Genomic DNA, 16,094 nt, shown 5'->3' with positions numbered 1-16,094 from the left:
AGAAAAGATGGGAAAGAGGGTCTTAGTTAGGAGGAAAGGCAGACAGCATGGAAGGTTACGTTTGAAAAATGAGTTTGTTTAGTGTCATACGTTAATAAGGCAAAGATGGCACGACTAAAACACAAGAGCTTACTAGAAATGAGTTAAAGACAGGGAAACAGAGAATGCAACATTAGGCATAGAGAATATAAACCCTGTGGTAATCAGAGCTCCAAAACTCTACTCTACTTGCTACAGAAAGGACCTACAAATACCACAAAAACCTACCTTTAAGGAAATACCAATTTTTTTCTCTTTTCAGAGGATGGTGACTATGACAAGTACTATACGTCAGAAGAGTAAGTAATTGCTTTAAAAACCTCTACACATTAGTGTAAGTCTTAGAGACTCTGTTAAACTGTTTTATCACCAAGCCAAAAAAAAAAGTTACAATCAAGTTTAAAAAAAAAAGGGAGAGGGGATTTAATAAAAGAAAAGAACCCCACAACACACTCACACTAGCCAGGCCAGAGCGCGCACACACAGCCCACGGGAGGAGGCACAGCGGAATTACCTTTCTATCCTCTCTAGGAAGGATAGAGCAGTCTCCAGGAGTATAATCCCATATCTTTTTGGGAGGCTGACGGGAAGCAGAGGAGGAAATGAAGAAATGAGCATAAAGACATAAAGACAAACATGGAGACCGGCTCAAACAAAGAGGGGGCAGCACTAGGAGAACTGTCTCAACACAGGAAAGGGAACTAAAATCAAGAGGAGCGGGCGCTCCGCCTCCTGAGGTCGCCTGGGGACCCCGCGGAACTCGGGAGCTGGAAACGTTAAGTGGGAGGTTTATTTCTACGTCTACGTTTCAAGAGTAAATCACTGTTGGAGTCTAAATATCGAAAACTTCACAAAGAACAAAGAAAAAAAAGCATTAACGCCAACTTGAACAAAAACAAACACGTAAATTCCTCATTGTATTTTCCAACTAAGATCGACACTGAGATCCTACATTTTGGAAGCAGTCTTCCCTCACTGTAAAAGTCAGTATGTCTTCATAAATGTGTGAATTTGGAGATCTGACCAAGGGTGGGTAAATGGTGCTAAATGTGCTTTCTGTGGTTTGTGGCAACGAAATCTGTGTCCAAAACAGGCGTTAAATATTGCACTGTATAACTCAACAATTTCATTAGATAATTTTTTAAAAATCTCCTTTTACAGTTTAACGAGACGTTGATAACACTGCTGACGATAGAGTTAGACCTTCCATCTCTCTTACACTTTGAATTTAAACAGTGAACTGTCACATTATTTTTGTTTTCTCCTTTAATTCTTCAAGTTAGAATTAGAACTGCATTCCCAAAGTAGAAATCTGCCAGGAGATTTGTCTTAAGAGGGGTCCAGAAGGTAGGACATCTGGAAGTTACAAGCCACTTCTAGCTCTGCAACCTCTCTTCCACTAAGTAAACCTTGTTCTGCCTACTTAGACTTGAAATTTCTTACACAGTGACCTCTGAGGAGATGAGATCATTAAGAACTCCTATCATTCTGTGCAAATTTCATCATAACCAATTCTATGGAAGCACTGAAATTAGTTTTACATTTTGCCTTGAGCTTACTTACAGAAATCACAACAATTTCGGCAGAAATTAGGGGGAGAAAAAAGAAGGAAAAGCTGACACCTGGGCACTTTGTAATGAATTTACAAATGAAAAGTAATCTGATTCCAAGGTGCCTTCCCCACGAACAACAGCGAGTCAGTGCTGTGATCTTTGTACGTGTATATTCTGCAATTTGTAAAGTAACTGCCACGGACAATTAACATTCACCTTTAAGCACTTAACACACGTGGATTGTTCATCTGGGGATGGAGACTTTTTCAAGTCACTAATGGTAGCCCTACTCATTTACTTACTGCAAAAAAATAAGACAGTGCTTACAAATTAAATTGGTTTTAAATAATCTTCCCCCAAATGGTCCCTGGAGTCTTAAATTAGTTGATATTCTATAACTCGTTAGACATAAAAGGTATTACAGTCAGGAGCTTGCTGAAACTTCAGCTCACTTTGGATGGCTTTAAGTGAAGGGGCCAAGGAAGAAAGGAGTTCAGACTAAACATCTAAAGTTGGGGCAGACTTTACGGGGTGGGGGGGCGGGGAGGGGGAGCAGGGGCGGAAGTGGGTCCTAGGTTCATGCGGAATAAAAAGGGGAAACAATGATCCACGTGATTTGATAGGAGTTTTAATTTCATTCTGCTTCTGAATGACTGAAAAATCTTCCAAAACAACTTCCATGGTTTACACCCCTTTTATTTATGTCTCTTTCTCTTTTGTGGCCCAGAGTTGATTGGGGTAGGAGAGAAGGGAAGAGAAGAAAAAATTTCTCCCCATCACACCTTCCTCCCAAACTCTGGGAGTAATACCCAGTCATCAACCTGGTTCAACCAGATAACCAGCCCACCCTCAGAATGCCTCAGACCATGAGGACCCGTTCATCTCAGTGCTGTTCCTCAGGATACAGGCATTAATTAAGCTATTTTGGCAAGTCTTCCAAAGTATCATCTTTTATTACTTTAAAAGACTTACACAAAAAGAACTAGTCCCTTTTAAGAAGGACTCTAAGGTCTATGCAGGGAACAATCTGGCTTCAGAGAAAATGACATTTTGGAAAAGCATCTCTAAGGCTTTAGATAATTAAGAGGCAGTTAGGACAATAGGGCAGGAATACAAATTATAGGAAGGTCCCAGTAGACAAATGGACTGTGTTCTCAACATGTGTCTGGATTAGTTGCGTGGTGCTCAGACTACAGTTTCCAGTAGAAACAATGTTAACTTACCGAGCTATCCACAGAGGCTATCTAAATATGCTGTGACTGAAAAGCTGTGTACTGCTAAGGAAAAGAGTATCATTTACAATGACAGATTTAATAAAACAAACCAGTCACAATTAATTAGAAAAGAATGGCTTCATAACTTTTCCTAAAAGTTAATATTTCAGTAAAACTAATTTAGTTATTTGGCAAATGAGGAGATGGCTAGAAATTTGTGGATTCTGAACAGGGTTTCAAAAATCAATGGCATAGACTCATTATACATAATTTGAAGCTAATATGTTTTGCTTTCTTTGATGAAAGTATGGCATTATTGTTGCATGTACCAATCATGCTATTTTTCTGGGGGGTTGAGAGGGAGCTACACATTTCCAAAGGTTTATTCGTGAGATAATTGAGCAGTTTTTTTTTTAAAAAGGAAAAGGGTTAGGATACTGTTAAATCTTTGCATGTGGAAAAGATTGCATGAGGTAGACTCCATTGACGTGTGAATGGTGGACAGCAGAGAAAAAAGGGAGAGAGAGAAGTGAGGTGTGTACCAAAGCTTTGGGGAGGGGAGGAGACCGTGCAGACTTTGGGTTGGATGTTTCCGTCTCGCTGGTCACTAGGTGGCGCTGTTCATCCAGGACAGCTTGGCTGATATTGAGTGACAGTGTCTGGGAGGGGACAAAGTGGGAGGAAAGCCCGTTCCTACAAGCAGGGTGTTTGCAAGTCAGGTGCTCCTAACTCAGAAAATGCCTGAACATTCAAACAAAGCTCAGCATCCCTAAATCAAATTAGCAATTCCAGAGCATGAGCTAAGTTTCTCTGTCTTCATCTTCATGAAAAACATACCATGGAATTTAACATTTTACTGAACTATAAAGTTAATTGCTATCTGCAAATAAAAGTGCATTCTAAATCATGGTGATTCAAAAGCCGGATTCAATGCTTAAAGTCTTGTACAAACGTCTAATAAAATGTTTTATTTCTATACACTTAGTCCCTCCACCTTTAAATTCTTTGTGCAGCTGTAATAATTAAGACTTTAACTGAAGTTTTAAAGTCAGCTTCCAGTCATCTTCAGTGGAAAAACGAGCTCAATTCTCCCTTCTGTTTGATACTCCTTTGGGTGCAAGGCCAAGAAAATCCTCCTTCAAGTGCCAAAAAATCAATTTGTACCAAAGCCAACTCAGACACATCACAGGGAAGCTGCAGGCTACTGGGCTGAGTACTAAGTTTGCTAGAATTCCTAACTCTCTAATTTGGGGAAATATTATCCTATCTCATAGAAATCGTTCCCTAAAAGTCACCTGTAACAGGGTAGCATCAGAGGATCACCTCTGCGTGGATAGGCCCTTTTTGGCTTGCTTTGGCACTTTCCTTACACGTGTGCTTCTAAAATTTCTATTTAAAGCAGTGACAATGCTGGTCTTTCTCAGTGTGTAATGTGTTTTCCTGCTGGTCTTCGGAACACCATGAAGACTTTGGTCAAGGAACTGAACCAAAGGCTGAAATAATGCAGTCTATGCAAGACAACGTGTGTGATATTTGTTGCTAGTGGTGAGAGGCCCTGAGACAGGCAATGAGTTAGCCGTGTCTCTTCTAGCAAGAAACACTTTCCAGAGCTCACTCTACTTTCTTAGCGAAGTAAAGCAATGGGACGCTCAGAGGTTGTAGTGAGAATAGACAATCCCACCACTGACAGCCGACAAGGCTGCTCCCCACTTTCTGAATTCTTTACAAACATCTGATTCTTTAGCAGCAACAATGCACCAACAGCATTATTTAAAAAGGTGTCTATAACCACTGAAGCTATTAAACTTACCGGTTTCCCAAACTCCAATTCCGAAAAGAATTTATACCAAGGTTCATTCTTTAAATCTATCTCTTCTGGGCTTATATCCCGACTCTATAGGGGTTGGTGATAGGGAAATGGAAGAGAGAGAAGGATAACATTATGCAGAGATTACATAGGAACCGGCCAGTAGAGATGCAGTGGTTTCCAGAAATATACAGCACCTGCATTCAACAGCAGCAATCATTCATTTTTTTTACTGACATGAGCAAAATCAGGGAGCTGAAATGGGCGGGAAAGGATGCGTTTATGAAAACAGGCACACTGAGGTCGGGAGCAGTGAGGGAGTCATTCTTGGTCCCAAGGCAGAGGGACGGCAGATGGAGAACGCTGCACCACACTGCTGCCCCTCCAACAGATCTGAACACGGGCATGACAGTCTTCCTCGGTAATTGTTGGAGTGGCGGGAGAAACAAGAGCCCCTATTTTCTCTTTACAAAGAGCTATTAGTTACGAGCAAATAACCTGGTGAACACATCTAACATTTAGCCATCTATGTCAGATAAGGAGAGCAAACACTTTTTATGGGCTAGTATAGTTTTAGTACTTATTTGCAAGGCTGCCTTAGGTTTTCAAAATAAACAGCAAATACTGACACTTTTATAAAAGCCAATTTGTTAATACTGCATCTTTAATGGCACATGAGTAGGTGAGAAACCATGTCTCATACAGAGTAAAGTGAAAGATGATGTAAGTAAAAACAGAAGACACAAGTGAAAAAACATTTTAAACAAGCATCCGTGAGGGATGAATACAGACAGTATATATACTTTGTGTTCTAAGAAATAAATGTTAAAGAACTGGAGAAAAAATAAAATGAGGGAAAAGCTGAACAAGACAGAAAACAGAACAACAGGGGGGAGAAAACTTCTGGGTTATGTTACAAAAACAAGTTAGATTTCTCATTTTATACAACCCTAGTTCACAGACTGATAATTTGATTCCTTGGGATTTCATGTTTAATCAAATACTTATAAAATTCTGGTACCTTGCTCTGTGGAAGAGCATGTGTTTCTGGAAATTATTAGTTGGAAAATGAATGCCTGGAAAGCAAATCAGGTTCCCCTTCATAAACTGGAGATATGGTCACATCAGATAAAAGTGTTAGAGGCTCATGGCTTAATTCCTATGTGTACATAAGTTTCAAAAAATCTTGATAGTCACAAAGGAGAGAGATGGTGATATTCTGACAATATGAAATAGAAAATGTACATTTTCCACTGCGATTGAAAACATCATAAGAAAAAAAAAAAAAAAGAAAAGAAAACATCATAAGAAATTTCACGCCCTTGGGGCTGTGACACATCAGTAAGGAAACTGCGTGTCTTGTGGACATCTCCAAGTGACTCCTGCACTAAGCAGCTCCTGCCGGACGCATTTTTTCCCTAACATTCAGGTAACAGGCCTTTTGCAGCTTGTTGAAATGGCTGTAAACTTTCTTAGTGACCGTAACCAACTCTTTTAAAATCCCTACAAGAATTTTTACTATTATCTCTACTTTTGCTTTAAATAGAGGAAGATATGGCAGAGAACTTTTCTTTAGCTGAAACTAACTTTAGAGAAGTTAGTTGAAATCAAAGGGAAATATGTACTGAAACAGAGTCTGTCCTCCTGCATCCAGATTAAAACCTCCTCCAACTGTCTATAGGGGCGTAGAGCTTACATCTTGGAGAATGCGTGTTCCTTTTCAATGGATTCTGTAATTATGTAAAATAATGGAATCGGTATTTATTCAGCGAAATAAGGACAATATCTACAAGGACACCACCACTCAGGAGGAACAGTTTAGACACTGGGACACCCTAGTTCCTTGTATGATAGGGTTTAATGAAACTTATTTCATGTTTATTATTTTAAAAGACTTTATAAAAAGTTCTTATTTAAAAAAAGACTATTTATAAACTGCTCTCTGGGAATAGGTTTTGAGAGGGACGCCTGACTGTCCTGAAGGACAGTTTTGCTGCTTGGACGGGAGCTGGAGAGTAGCTTCAGGTTTTCGTTACATAATATGAATATGGCCTGTTCATTTACACAGCACTTTGTAATGTTTGTACATCTTTTACCCACATTACCCCCACATGATCCTCTCACTCAATGCTTCAGTGAGGCTGGCAGGCCAGATAATAATTCCATTTTACAGATGAAAACACGGCGGTTCAGAAAGGTTAAGCCATGCCCCAAGACATAAGGCAGAGGCAGAACTTGCACTCAGAACTCAGACCTTCCAATTCCTAGTCCAGTGCTGTTTACATTTCTCATACTCCCCGCGAGAAGGGGGCGGGTCTGCTAAGTGCGTGAATGATCCCAAGCCAAAATGGAGGTAAGGGACAAACTTGAAAAGTCAGGAAGGAACTCAAGGTGACCGTGAAATGGGAAGAAGCCAAGCTGGGTAAATCCCCTTGGTTTATACTTCCAAATATGTATCGTGTCTGTAGTAATGATTTTAATGTCTGTGCTTCCCACTACCCCGCTATGGGGGCAGGAACGCCAACATCGAACCCAGGGCCTGGCACAGGAAAGGCACTCTATACAGCGGACCCCTGAACAGTGCGGGCATTAGGGGTACATACAGTCGAAAATCCAAGAGTAATTTACAGGTGGCCCTCTGTAGCCACAGTTCCTCTACATCCACAGATTCAACCAAGCACAGTCGTGGAGGGCTATCGTATTTACTGTTGAAAAGAATCCACGTATAGGTTGACTGTGCAGTTCAGACCCATGTTGTGCAAGGATCAACTGTATGTATTTACTGAATCGAGCTGAAGTTCAGTTCAAAAGGGGATTTGGAGGAAAGGAAAAGGAACACAGCCTGAAAAAAGCCATTTCTGACAAAGTAGGGACTGACCAATAGATCTCTAATTCCAAGAGAAGAGAAAAAAATGGATTCATACTATGATAAGAGGGAGGCCAAACAGATATGAGGAACTTCATACGAGTTTGCCAAACAGCTGAATAGGTCACCAAGGTTGTGAATCTCCTGGCGGGAGGGGCGGGGGGGGTGATGCTGAAGGTAGCACAGTGTTTATCTGTCTGGGATGCTGTGGGTTTGCTCCAGGGACAAGAAGGGCTCTAAGGCAACCTTTACAGTCTATCCTTCAACCCCTTGTGGGAACAAGACAGATGTGCCTGTGAGGTCACAATTTAAATTGCCAGGCTTAGGCAGACACGAGCACCTCCAACTGGAAAAAAAATTGGGGGGAAAAGTAGATTTCCCTCCTCTAAAAGGAGGTGCATTTCTGAGAGCACGTTTAGATTTTACATTTGTCTCTAATTAGTATACTTATTCACAGTTAGCAACAACAAAAACCTGTGTGTGTGGTGTGTACACGTGTGGTGGTGGTGGCGGTTGGGGAAGGAAGAGGGTTCCTCAAATTCTGGCAAACCACACCCTGGAAACCAAAAGGCAGGACTCAGACACTGAAACTCACATTCCAACTTTTCTGTTCATGTGGCAAGAATAGCAGGAAAAAAAATCCAAAAATAAAGGACTAATTCAACCTCTGTGAAGAGCAGACTGTGAAAAGATGAAGATTCTCTCTAAAATGAAAAACTACTCTTTGGGAAGAACAGTGCTAAACAGAGGGAAAGGTAGTAAATTAAAGAGCTGGACAGTGATGTTCCTCCCTGGCCGGCCTTTGGTGTTACGTCCTAACTGGGTCAGCCCAGGTCCTGTACAACCCGAAGGGCTTCCTGTGTGGGAAACACCCAGCCCGTGGTGAGCAGTCCATGTGTATGGTCACACAACTCTCCAAAGAGGGCCCCGTGGGCACTGTGTGCTACTTTTTGGGGTTTGTAAAAACAATATAAATGATCTCAAGGACTATGACATAGAAGATATTGTGACCATTGTGGTATCAATGAGACAAATAAAACTATGTGTTTTTTTCCCTAGTTTTGAATAGTGGTCATATTATTAGGAACCAAGGGAAAAAGGAGGAAACAAAGGAGAAATTAAGGGGCAAGCCTTCAATAAAAGCAATGACCAGCTATGAACAGTCTCTGAAATCACTGAAGTGTACTGATATGTGACGGTGTGTCCCTGCCTTGTTATTCAAGTGTCGGGAACATACTCAAAGAACGTGACTTTCTTTCTAGGAAGACCTGTGTGGGAGGTTTGTTTGTTACCTTCTGACAGAGAGAGAACCTCCAATGCAGGGTGGAGCCAGAGGCAAAATTCTCTGCTCCTCTCAGAACTTTTTGCTTAAAATAACTGTGGTGCACAGTAAATGCTGAAGAGTGACAACTCTGAAGCACTTCTGTGAACTGCTGAACCTTTTTTCCTAATTAAAATTACTTATCCCTTTGTGCTTTTAAAGATGTCACCTTTTTATTTTAGTAAAAGTCAAATCAATTATTCCTTAAAAACATGTACAGCAGAGGAGGTGGAGGCAGAATAACCTGAACCCGCCTTTCAGAGGCCTGCTGACTCTGGACTCAGTGTGGTCACAGCATTTTAATGAGAATCAGTCGCCAGCGTGGTGATTCCGTCCTGCTGGCACAGCTGCCGGGCTGCAGGGCTTATGGGGCTTTGGAGGGTCCCTTTCACCACGGTCGGAATTCTGGCACCAGCTTTTTCTAATGAAGGGTAGATAAAAGGAAGCGTGATCGGCAGATAGGAAACTAATCTATTTGTAAAAATTCTCCCCTGCTTTTGCAGGGTGGTTTGCAATGCCATTTCTCCACTGATCATTGCTTAGAGATGTGAACTTGTGTAGGGAACTATTAACCAGGCTGAATATGAAATTCGTCCTCTCTGTTGCACTCGTCAGAAAAGGAAGACCTAAAAGACATATTCTAACAGCCTGGGGCTTTTATTTCCCCAACTCACATCATCATATTAATTATTGGGCTTTTAATGATGTACTAGTAACTTCTACAAACTTTATGCACGTTCAAATATGAGTCACCTAAAAAACCCCAACTATAGTCCGGTTAGTAATAAGCCTGATAAACAAATGGTTAGATGTTTTAAAAAAAAGACAGAAGTGAAATCAACCTTTACTTTACCAAATGTAAAATTAGTGAAAACTGTGCACAAAAAGAGCAACAAAGGCACAATGAGAGGATTCTTTCAAAGCAGACTCTTGGGACTTATTTTGTGAACACCTGCAAAAATGAAAAGGGTAAAAATACTTCCTATTCTCATTGTCTTCTAAACAAAGCACGTCTCTCTCGGGGGAGAAAGAATGTAATCCAAGTGCACAATGCATCTGGATTAAAGGACATGGGCCAGGTGAGACAAAAGAACTTTAATATGCACATTACCATCTTTTCGTTGCTCAGAACGGAGGACTTGCCCGGCTGATACTCGTAAATGCTTTTGGGTTCTGCACGGTATTTTCTTGTATCCACTTTCTTATCTGGGGGCTCCCAGTCGTTTCTGTAGAAAGAAAACCCTATTAGAGCTATTTTCATGAAAATTGGCGTCCGACAGGTCTGACTTTGGCTGACTGCAGTCTAATCAAGGAATTTTTACACGCGAGGCACAAAATTGGACTCCGTGCAAAGCACTCAGTTGTGCCGGCTTCCGTCTTCAAACAGCCAGTTAGATCCCTGTGTGCGTTTCACAAAAGGCTTGAGGTGTCCTGTGCTCACAACCAGGCACTGGGAAGCAAGGAGAAGAGAAAGAGAAGAAAGGAAGCAGCAACAGCAGCAGCAAAGCTTGCTCTGGAAAAGTCCTTCACCTTGTTCTGCTCTCAGGAGCACATCACTCCCCAGACATGCCTGTACCTCCCACTCAGGCTACTGCAGTGAGAGAGAATGCAGGTCCCAGAGCCAGGCAGCTGTGACTCCAACCCTGCCACAGGCCTCGCTAGCCAGCTGACCTGGGCCAAGGACTTTGCCTCTACCTACCTTAGTTTCCTCATCTGAAAAGCGGAGCTGTTGTCAGGAGTAAATGAGACTATGTCCCTGCGTGTAAATCACTCAGCAGAGCACCAGGCCCCCAGTAACCACTCAATAAATGTCATTTGCTATTACAACCATGTTCTTCTTGCCTATTCCACACCCCAGCCCAGTAATCACCAAAACTGCAGCCTTTGGCCCAGGTACTTAACCTGATCTAGTGAGGGGTTTCAGAGGATACGTGAATCCTTGGAAATTATCTGCAAAATTTTTAAGCGTGCACATAATTGCATTTTACACTGTGATTACATGCTGTTCTTCCTGCAAGGCTTCTTGAGGGCAGGGACGACAATTTATGTATGTATATATTCCTCCATAGCATCTGGTTCAATTTGCACACAGAATGCGCCCAGTGGGTGCTTGGTGAATGCACTTGTAAGGATTTATGGGTGTACCCAGCCTTCCTTTCAACTTCATTATCAAACTCTTCAGGCACATGTCGCTTACGTGTATGTGGGATTTCAAAAATAGCCATTCATTTGTCTGTGAAGATGGAAAAGGTGTGGAGGTGTGAAACTGTTTAAGGCAAAAATAAACAATTTCGTTTGGCCAGGGCCTTTTTTGGGTTGAGAAGTGTGGAAGATGGAGCTGGGAGATGCATGCGACACCAGTCCAGATGGCATAGGAGGTTGTTCCAGAGGGTGTAAGACAATAAAAGACACTTGGGTCATTTGGGGCAGGCATTAAAAGATGACTGATATCACAACCATCCAAGCCTTATGTTTTGGTAACGTGTTGAATAAATACATAGATACTAAAAAGTCTGGCTTCATTTTAAAATTATATTCTCTGCTATGGGCCCCATCAGTATGCACAAAGGGTATAAAAACACATGACAAATCCTACAGCTAAGATTTCTCTTGTGAAAAGGTAAAAAGTGGTAACTATTGTCAACGTTATTTAAGCCCATACTATGAGCTGGGCACTACTAGAAATGTTACATGCACTATCTTGTTTCATCCTTGCAACATCCCTACGAATGTAAAATATATCCCCATCTTATAGATGAGAACACTGAGACTCAGAAAAACAAGTCACTGCTTATAACTGACAGAGCAGGGATTCAGGCTGAGGTCTGCCTGACTCCTGGCTCCAATACTGCCTGACCCAGAGCCAGGGATTGTGTATGAGAGCCTAAAATCACAGAGCTGATGAGAGCACTTACCTCTCTGGGCTTGATTTCAGCGAGGAAGAGCGGGTCGGAAGGGGAAGTGTGGCCGACCTCTTAACTACCTTCTCACCATCAATGTAGCTCATCTCACTTTTTGAGCGAGGCACAGAAAGGGGAGATTTTGCTGGAGAAGGAAAAAGTGGGTGCAAAAGACTTTTACAATGGATGAAAACTGAAAATGGGAAGACGTCTTCCCTCATCCACCACCCTCCCTGCCTCCCCCACAGCCAAGAAATTCTAAGTCACTTACTGTCTTCAGAAAAGGAATATCGAGGAGAGTACAGATCTGAGTCATCATCTAGTGAACAAAACAAAACGTAATCAGGAGGCATCTGGCTAAGGTAAGAGAACCTAGTGACACGTCCCCCACTGCCACCATCCTGCACCGGCATCCAGCCTCACCAGGGAGCCCAGCGGACAGAGAAGGAGCCAAGCACCAGAAGCTACACCACCGCAAACCACAGTTCAGAGCTGGGTTTGGAGAACCCACCCAACCAAACAGACCTGTCGTCAGGAAGGTACATTCATGACGCCTGAGGGAGGACTGCTCCCGACACCCAGAAATGCACAGGGGCAAATAGCCCAAGGTCCTCTCGAGAGAATTTCCAGGAGCAAAGCTGGTCCCCAGCCTGGCTGAGTGGGAAACGGGCTGAGATAGATGCCTGGGTGCTCACGCTGTCTCTGGTCTACCCTGCTGAGTTTCACGGGGTCCCCAGGCCTGCTGGGTGGGATGGGGAGGCCCGGAGGTGTGGTTGCTAGCTGCCCAGCTCAGCTGTGACCTGTTTCATATGCTAACGTTCCATATACAGTATCATTTAGCAAAGAGGTACTGCGGCTAAGAAAACAGTCTGAGAACCCCTCATAATCATTTGTTGAGATTTCACCTCAAACTGATTCCCCAAGTAGCCTTCCTTCCTTGGAACCCCACATGCCCTCAGCAGATGTGGTTATACCGTTTGCTTTGCAAAGGTGCCGCTCAGGGTTTAAGTGTCTAAATTGAGACTCTGGACCAAATCGAACACGCAGGGGTTTCTGTGGTGGGAGATGGCTCTCCAAGGGCACAGCACATGTCCCTAAATAAGCTGACTACTGAGTGGGGTGCTAAGACTTGCACAGCCAAGACCTGAACCTTCATGGAGGTGGCTGCGTTGAACTAAAAATGAGACCGCAGGTATGCTCACGGGAACAGATTTTTCAACTGAGACTGTCTGGGAAACCCAGGATATTAAGTCACTACACCCACAATGATCCCTCCAAAGCATTTCTCCAACAAGAGTTAGGCTGAAACAGCCTCTCCTGTTTTCTGATAGCTCGCTAACCTGAATTCAGAATTTATGAATATGGAATGAAGACCCAACTCCTTCCCTTAAAATCGGTAACAGCTTTAACAAAGCACATGAACTAGCCTGCAAGGACGAGTCAGAGAATCTGATGTAATATATTGATGGCTAAGTGTCAGTCAAGTCCTTATCTCCACGCAAGTCGTTCTCAGTTTCAGAGCAGAAAAGGCCAGTATATTGTATAAAATGTAAATAAAGCTAACATTGCTATTATTTCGAGTATTATTCAAAACAGCCTATCTCCCCTTCTACCTCCCCCTCCTCTCCCCGTTTTATCTGCCCCAGCTCTCCCCAGTTCCAATAATGGAAAGGCTTCAGGTACCAAGATATCTTTTCTCCTCCCTCCCTCTCTCTTTCTTCTTTGATGTTGACTAATTCTCATCCTTAAAGTTGAACAGGGCTTAAGGTTCCTCTACCAACATAGCTAAGCCTTTCCCTGCTATAAACTGAACATGCAAGCTTATTTATGTTAATTTTTGAAAACAGGGCAGAAGAGATAAAATGGGATCCAGAAATATACATTTTTGAGTAGTATTCTGAAGACTTATGTTGCCTGCTTTTGTTTTGTTTTACTGTTGTTTCTTAACAGAACTTCTGATTATTATGTTGATAAAATGCCACAGCATCAAAGAAAACTAAAAATCAGCTTTGATTGCTGAGATTTGATTGGAAAAATGGTGCCTGCCAAATGAGAAATTAGCTTAGTTAGAAACCAATGTAAGTACTGTTTAAAATCCAGCCTAGCATTTTAGCTCAAAACCCTGTATATCTGAATCATGGAGAAATTACAGCTTAGCAGCAGATGGTAAGGTGAGGGTTAATTTATAACTATTACCTCGTTCTGGAGGTAAGAAGCAAAGTTTTCATGGGGGAAAAATGGCATTTAAATATTCAAAGATTTAAAAAAAAATTCTCAGCTCTTTAAAAATTTTTGCTCCCTAGAGCTTTCTAGTGTGGAATTCTAGAAGACTTGTTAAAGGAAAATGAGAAATAGTTCTTCCGAGATGGAAAACAAAAACAAAAACCCTAGCATGGCTTGAGGAATTCACCTCTGTATTTTGAAAGTTAGAAGAAGTAGAAAAGATGGGGGGTGAGGGGTGAAGGCAACAGAGAAGTTTGAATGACTGAACGTTCTTAAAGCTATTTCTTATTCGGTGTAGGTGGAAAAAGAAATCTCCCCCTTCTCAGGCTAGCACAGGGCAGGGGTGTCTCCATGAACAAGCTTTTCATTTTCCCCAGTGTCCACGGGATCCTAGCCTGACACCTGGATTTCAGTTCATTGACTTTCAAGTGGGCAAACTGAAGTTGCAGATTCATCTGAACAATAGCAATTAGGACAAGTTCCAGGTGATGTATAATCTATTCTTTTAATTTTTAATGTTTGTCTTGCAAATCTGATGGAAGAAAATTTTACCTACATTTATGAATAAAAATAACAGCTGCTCCCATTATTAAGAGCCTAATAGTAACTGGTAATTTACTAACATTGCCTCACTTAATCCCTGCAAAAACTCCTGGAGGTACGCAAGTATCTATCTTAGAGACAAGGAAATTAGGGCCCAGGGAGGTTAAGAAAATCTGTCTTAGCCGCACAGTGAGAAAGACAAAGCAGGAATGAATTCAAGGTCTTTCCGATCCCACTTCCCTACCTGTGCCGCCCCTCGGCCCTGTGATAGGGACGGCGCTTTGTTCTACCCTTCACCCTGGCCTCATCGGCCTGATCCTGGGGAGAACTGTGGCTGCTCCACTATAAAACAATCTTTATTAGGGAAGAGGGAGGGAGGGTGCTGTTCTGAAACTCGAGTCACGCACTGCAGGCTGACTTCCAGCCCTCGAAGCCTTTGCTCTATTTTTCTGCATCGACCCCTCCCTGGGGACATTTAAGCAAGTCTTCCGAGTTACCCCATCACACTCTAGCTTTCCTCCTGCTCTTCTCCAGGGAAATGGGTAAAACTAAGTCACTCTTGCTACATCTTTCACTTGCTGCTTCTAGTACCTTCTCCTGACAGGCTAAGTCTACACTGGGACAGGTGGAGATGCAGATGGAATATACTGAATGGGAAAACTGGGTGTAAGGCTCACCTTCTGCATTTCTATACACCAGAGATGGCCAAATGTGTGTGTGTGTGTTTAACCACAGTTAAGACATTAAATGAAATGCTTCTCCAGTTGTCTATGAACACAGACCTGTCTACGCATGAAATCCTGCTTTCACTATTTCTCCAAGAGTCCTTTCAAAGAATGTCCTAGTGGGCTCAGCGGAGCCGGGATCTTATGATTCCCGCTCGTGGTAGAGCCACATGCCGACTGTGTCCCTCAGAGTCCCAAGCAGCAAACATCAGATCTTGGCAGTGATACCCAGAACTTCCTGTGCCAGTGCCTTCCAGAAAACTCTAACACTGAGCGGCATTTACGGGGGTGAACAACTCACTCCTGGGCCCTGAAAACCCCTGCTGGGATCTGATGTTTACACGCCAGTGATTGCCCTCTGGGCTTTGGCAATCTGTCCTTGGAGGCCCCATCTGGGGACAGCTACTCTCCTAAAACTGCCAGGAGGCACATAATTGCCTTTTCAACCACAGCGACTTTAAATAGACTTTTTAAAAAGGACTTCTGTTTTTTTTTTTTTTAAAGAATTTATAATAACCTTAAAGACACTGGAGAAAGTGCTCATTGCTCTATAAAGTGTAATTGACCAAAATGGGATGATGGGCAGAAAGCAGTTTTTGCATAATCGCTTGCCTCTCTCAATTAAATTTCAATTTCACGCATTTGTTAGGCCTTTCAACCTAAACTTATTTTTCTAATATCAGTGGCTCATTTTTAAAACAGTCTTTTTCCAATTCCTTTTCCTGCTCTACCCCACATACTTCGGAGGAGAAAGGATACAGGGGTCAAGATAGATACACAGACACACACACACACACCCCCACCCACCCGCCCGCCAAACAAAAATGGTCAAAGAAAAATGTACACAGAGGCAGGTATAAAGGCTGGATAGGACTGGGGAAGAAGAGTAAGAAAAAGGGGGAG

At 42.4% G+C, this 16,094-nt stretch overlaps 1 protein-coding gene across 32 annotated transcripts in view; it reads right to left on the bottom strand.

Annotated features, from left to right (window-relative positions):
• SORBS1 (sorbin and SH3 domain containing 1) overlaps positions 1-16,094 on the bottom strand; it is a 221,969-nt gene that overhangs the window by 50,253 nt on the left and 155,622 nt on the right. For 23 of the 32 annotated variants that reach the window (XM_057734708.1, XM_057734714.1, XM_057734719.1 and 20 more), the window contains 5 exons: positions 11,972-12,019; positions 11,716-11,845; positions 9,912-10,026; positions 4,617-4,700; positions 554-619 (listed from right to left, as the gene is read on the bottom strand). In XM_057734708.1, coding sequence (XP_057590691.1) covers positions 554-619; positions 4,617-4,700; positions 9,912-10,026; positions 11,716-11,845; positions 11,972-12,019 — 443 coding nt within the window. The remainder of the gene's footprint in view (positions 1-553; positions 620-4,616; positions 4,701-9,911; positions 10,027-11,715; positions 11,846-11,971; positions 12,020-16,094) is intronic. The other 9 variants (XM_057734729.1, XM_057734734.1, XM_057734730.1 and 6 more) reach the window with 2 other exon arrangements.

The sequence above is a fragment of the Hippopotamus amphibius genome, chromosome 5 (genome assembly GCF_030028045.1).
Source record: "Hippopotamus amphibius kiboko isolate mHipAmp2 chromosome 5, mHipAmp2.hap2, whole genome shotgun sequence".
Lineage (NCBI taxonomy): Eukaryota > Metazoa > Chordata > Mammalia > Artiodactyla > Hippopotamidae > Hippopotamus > Hippopotamus amphibius.
This window is presented reverse-complemented; position numbering and strand designations above follow the sequence as displayed.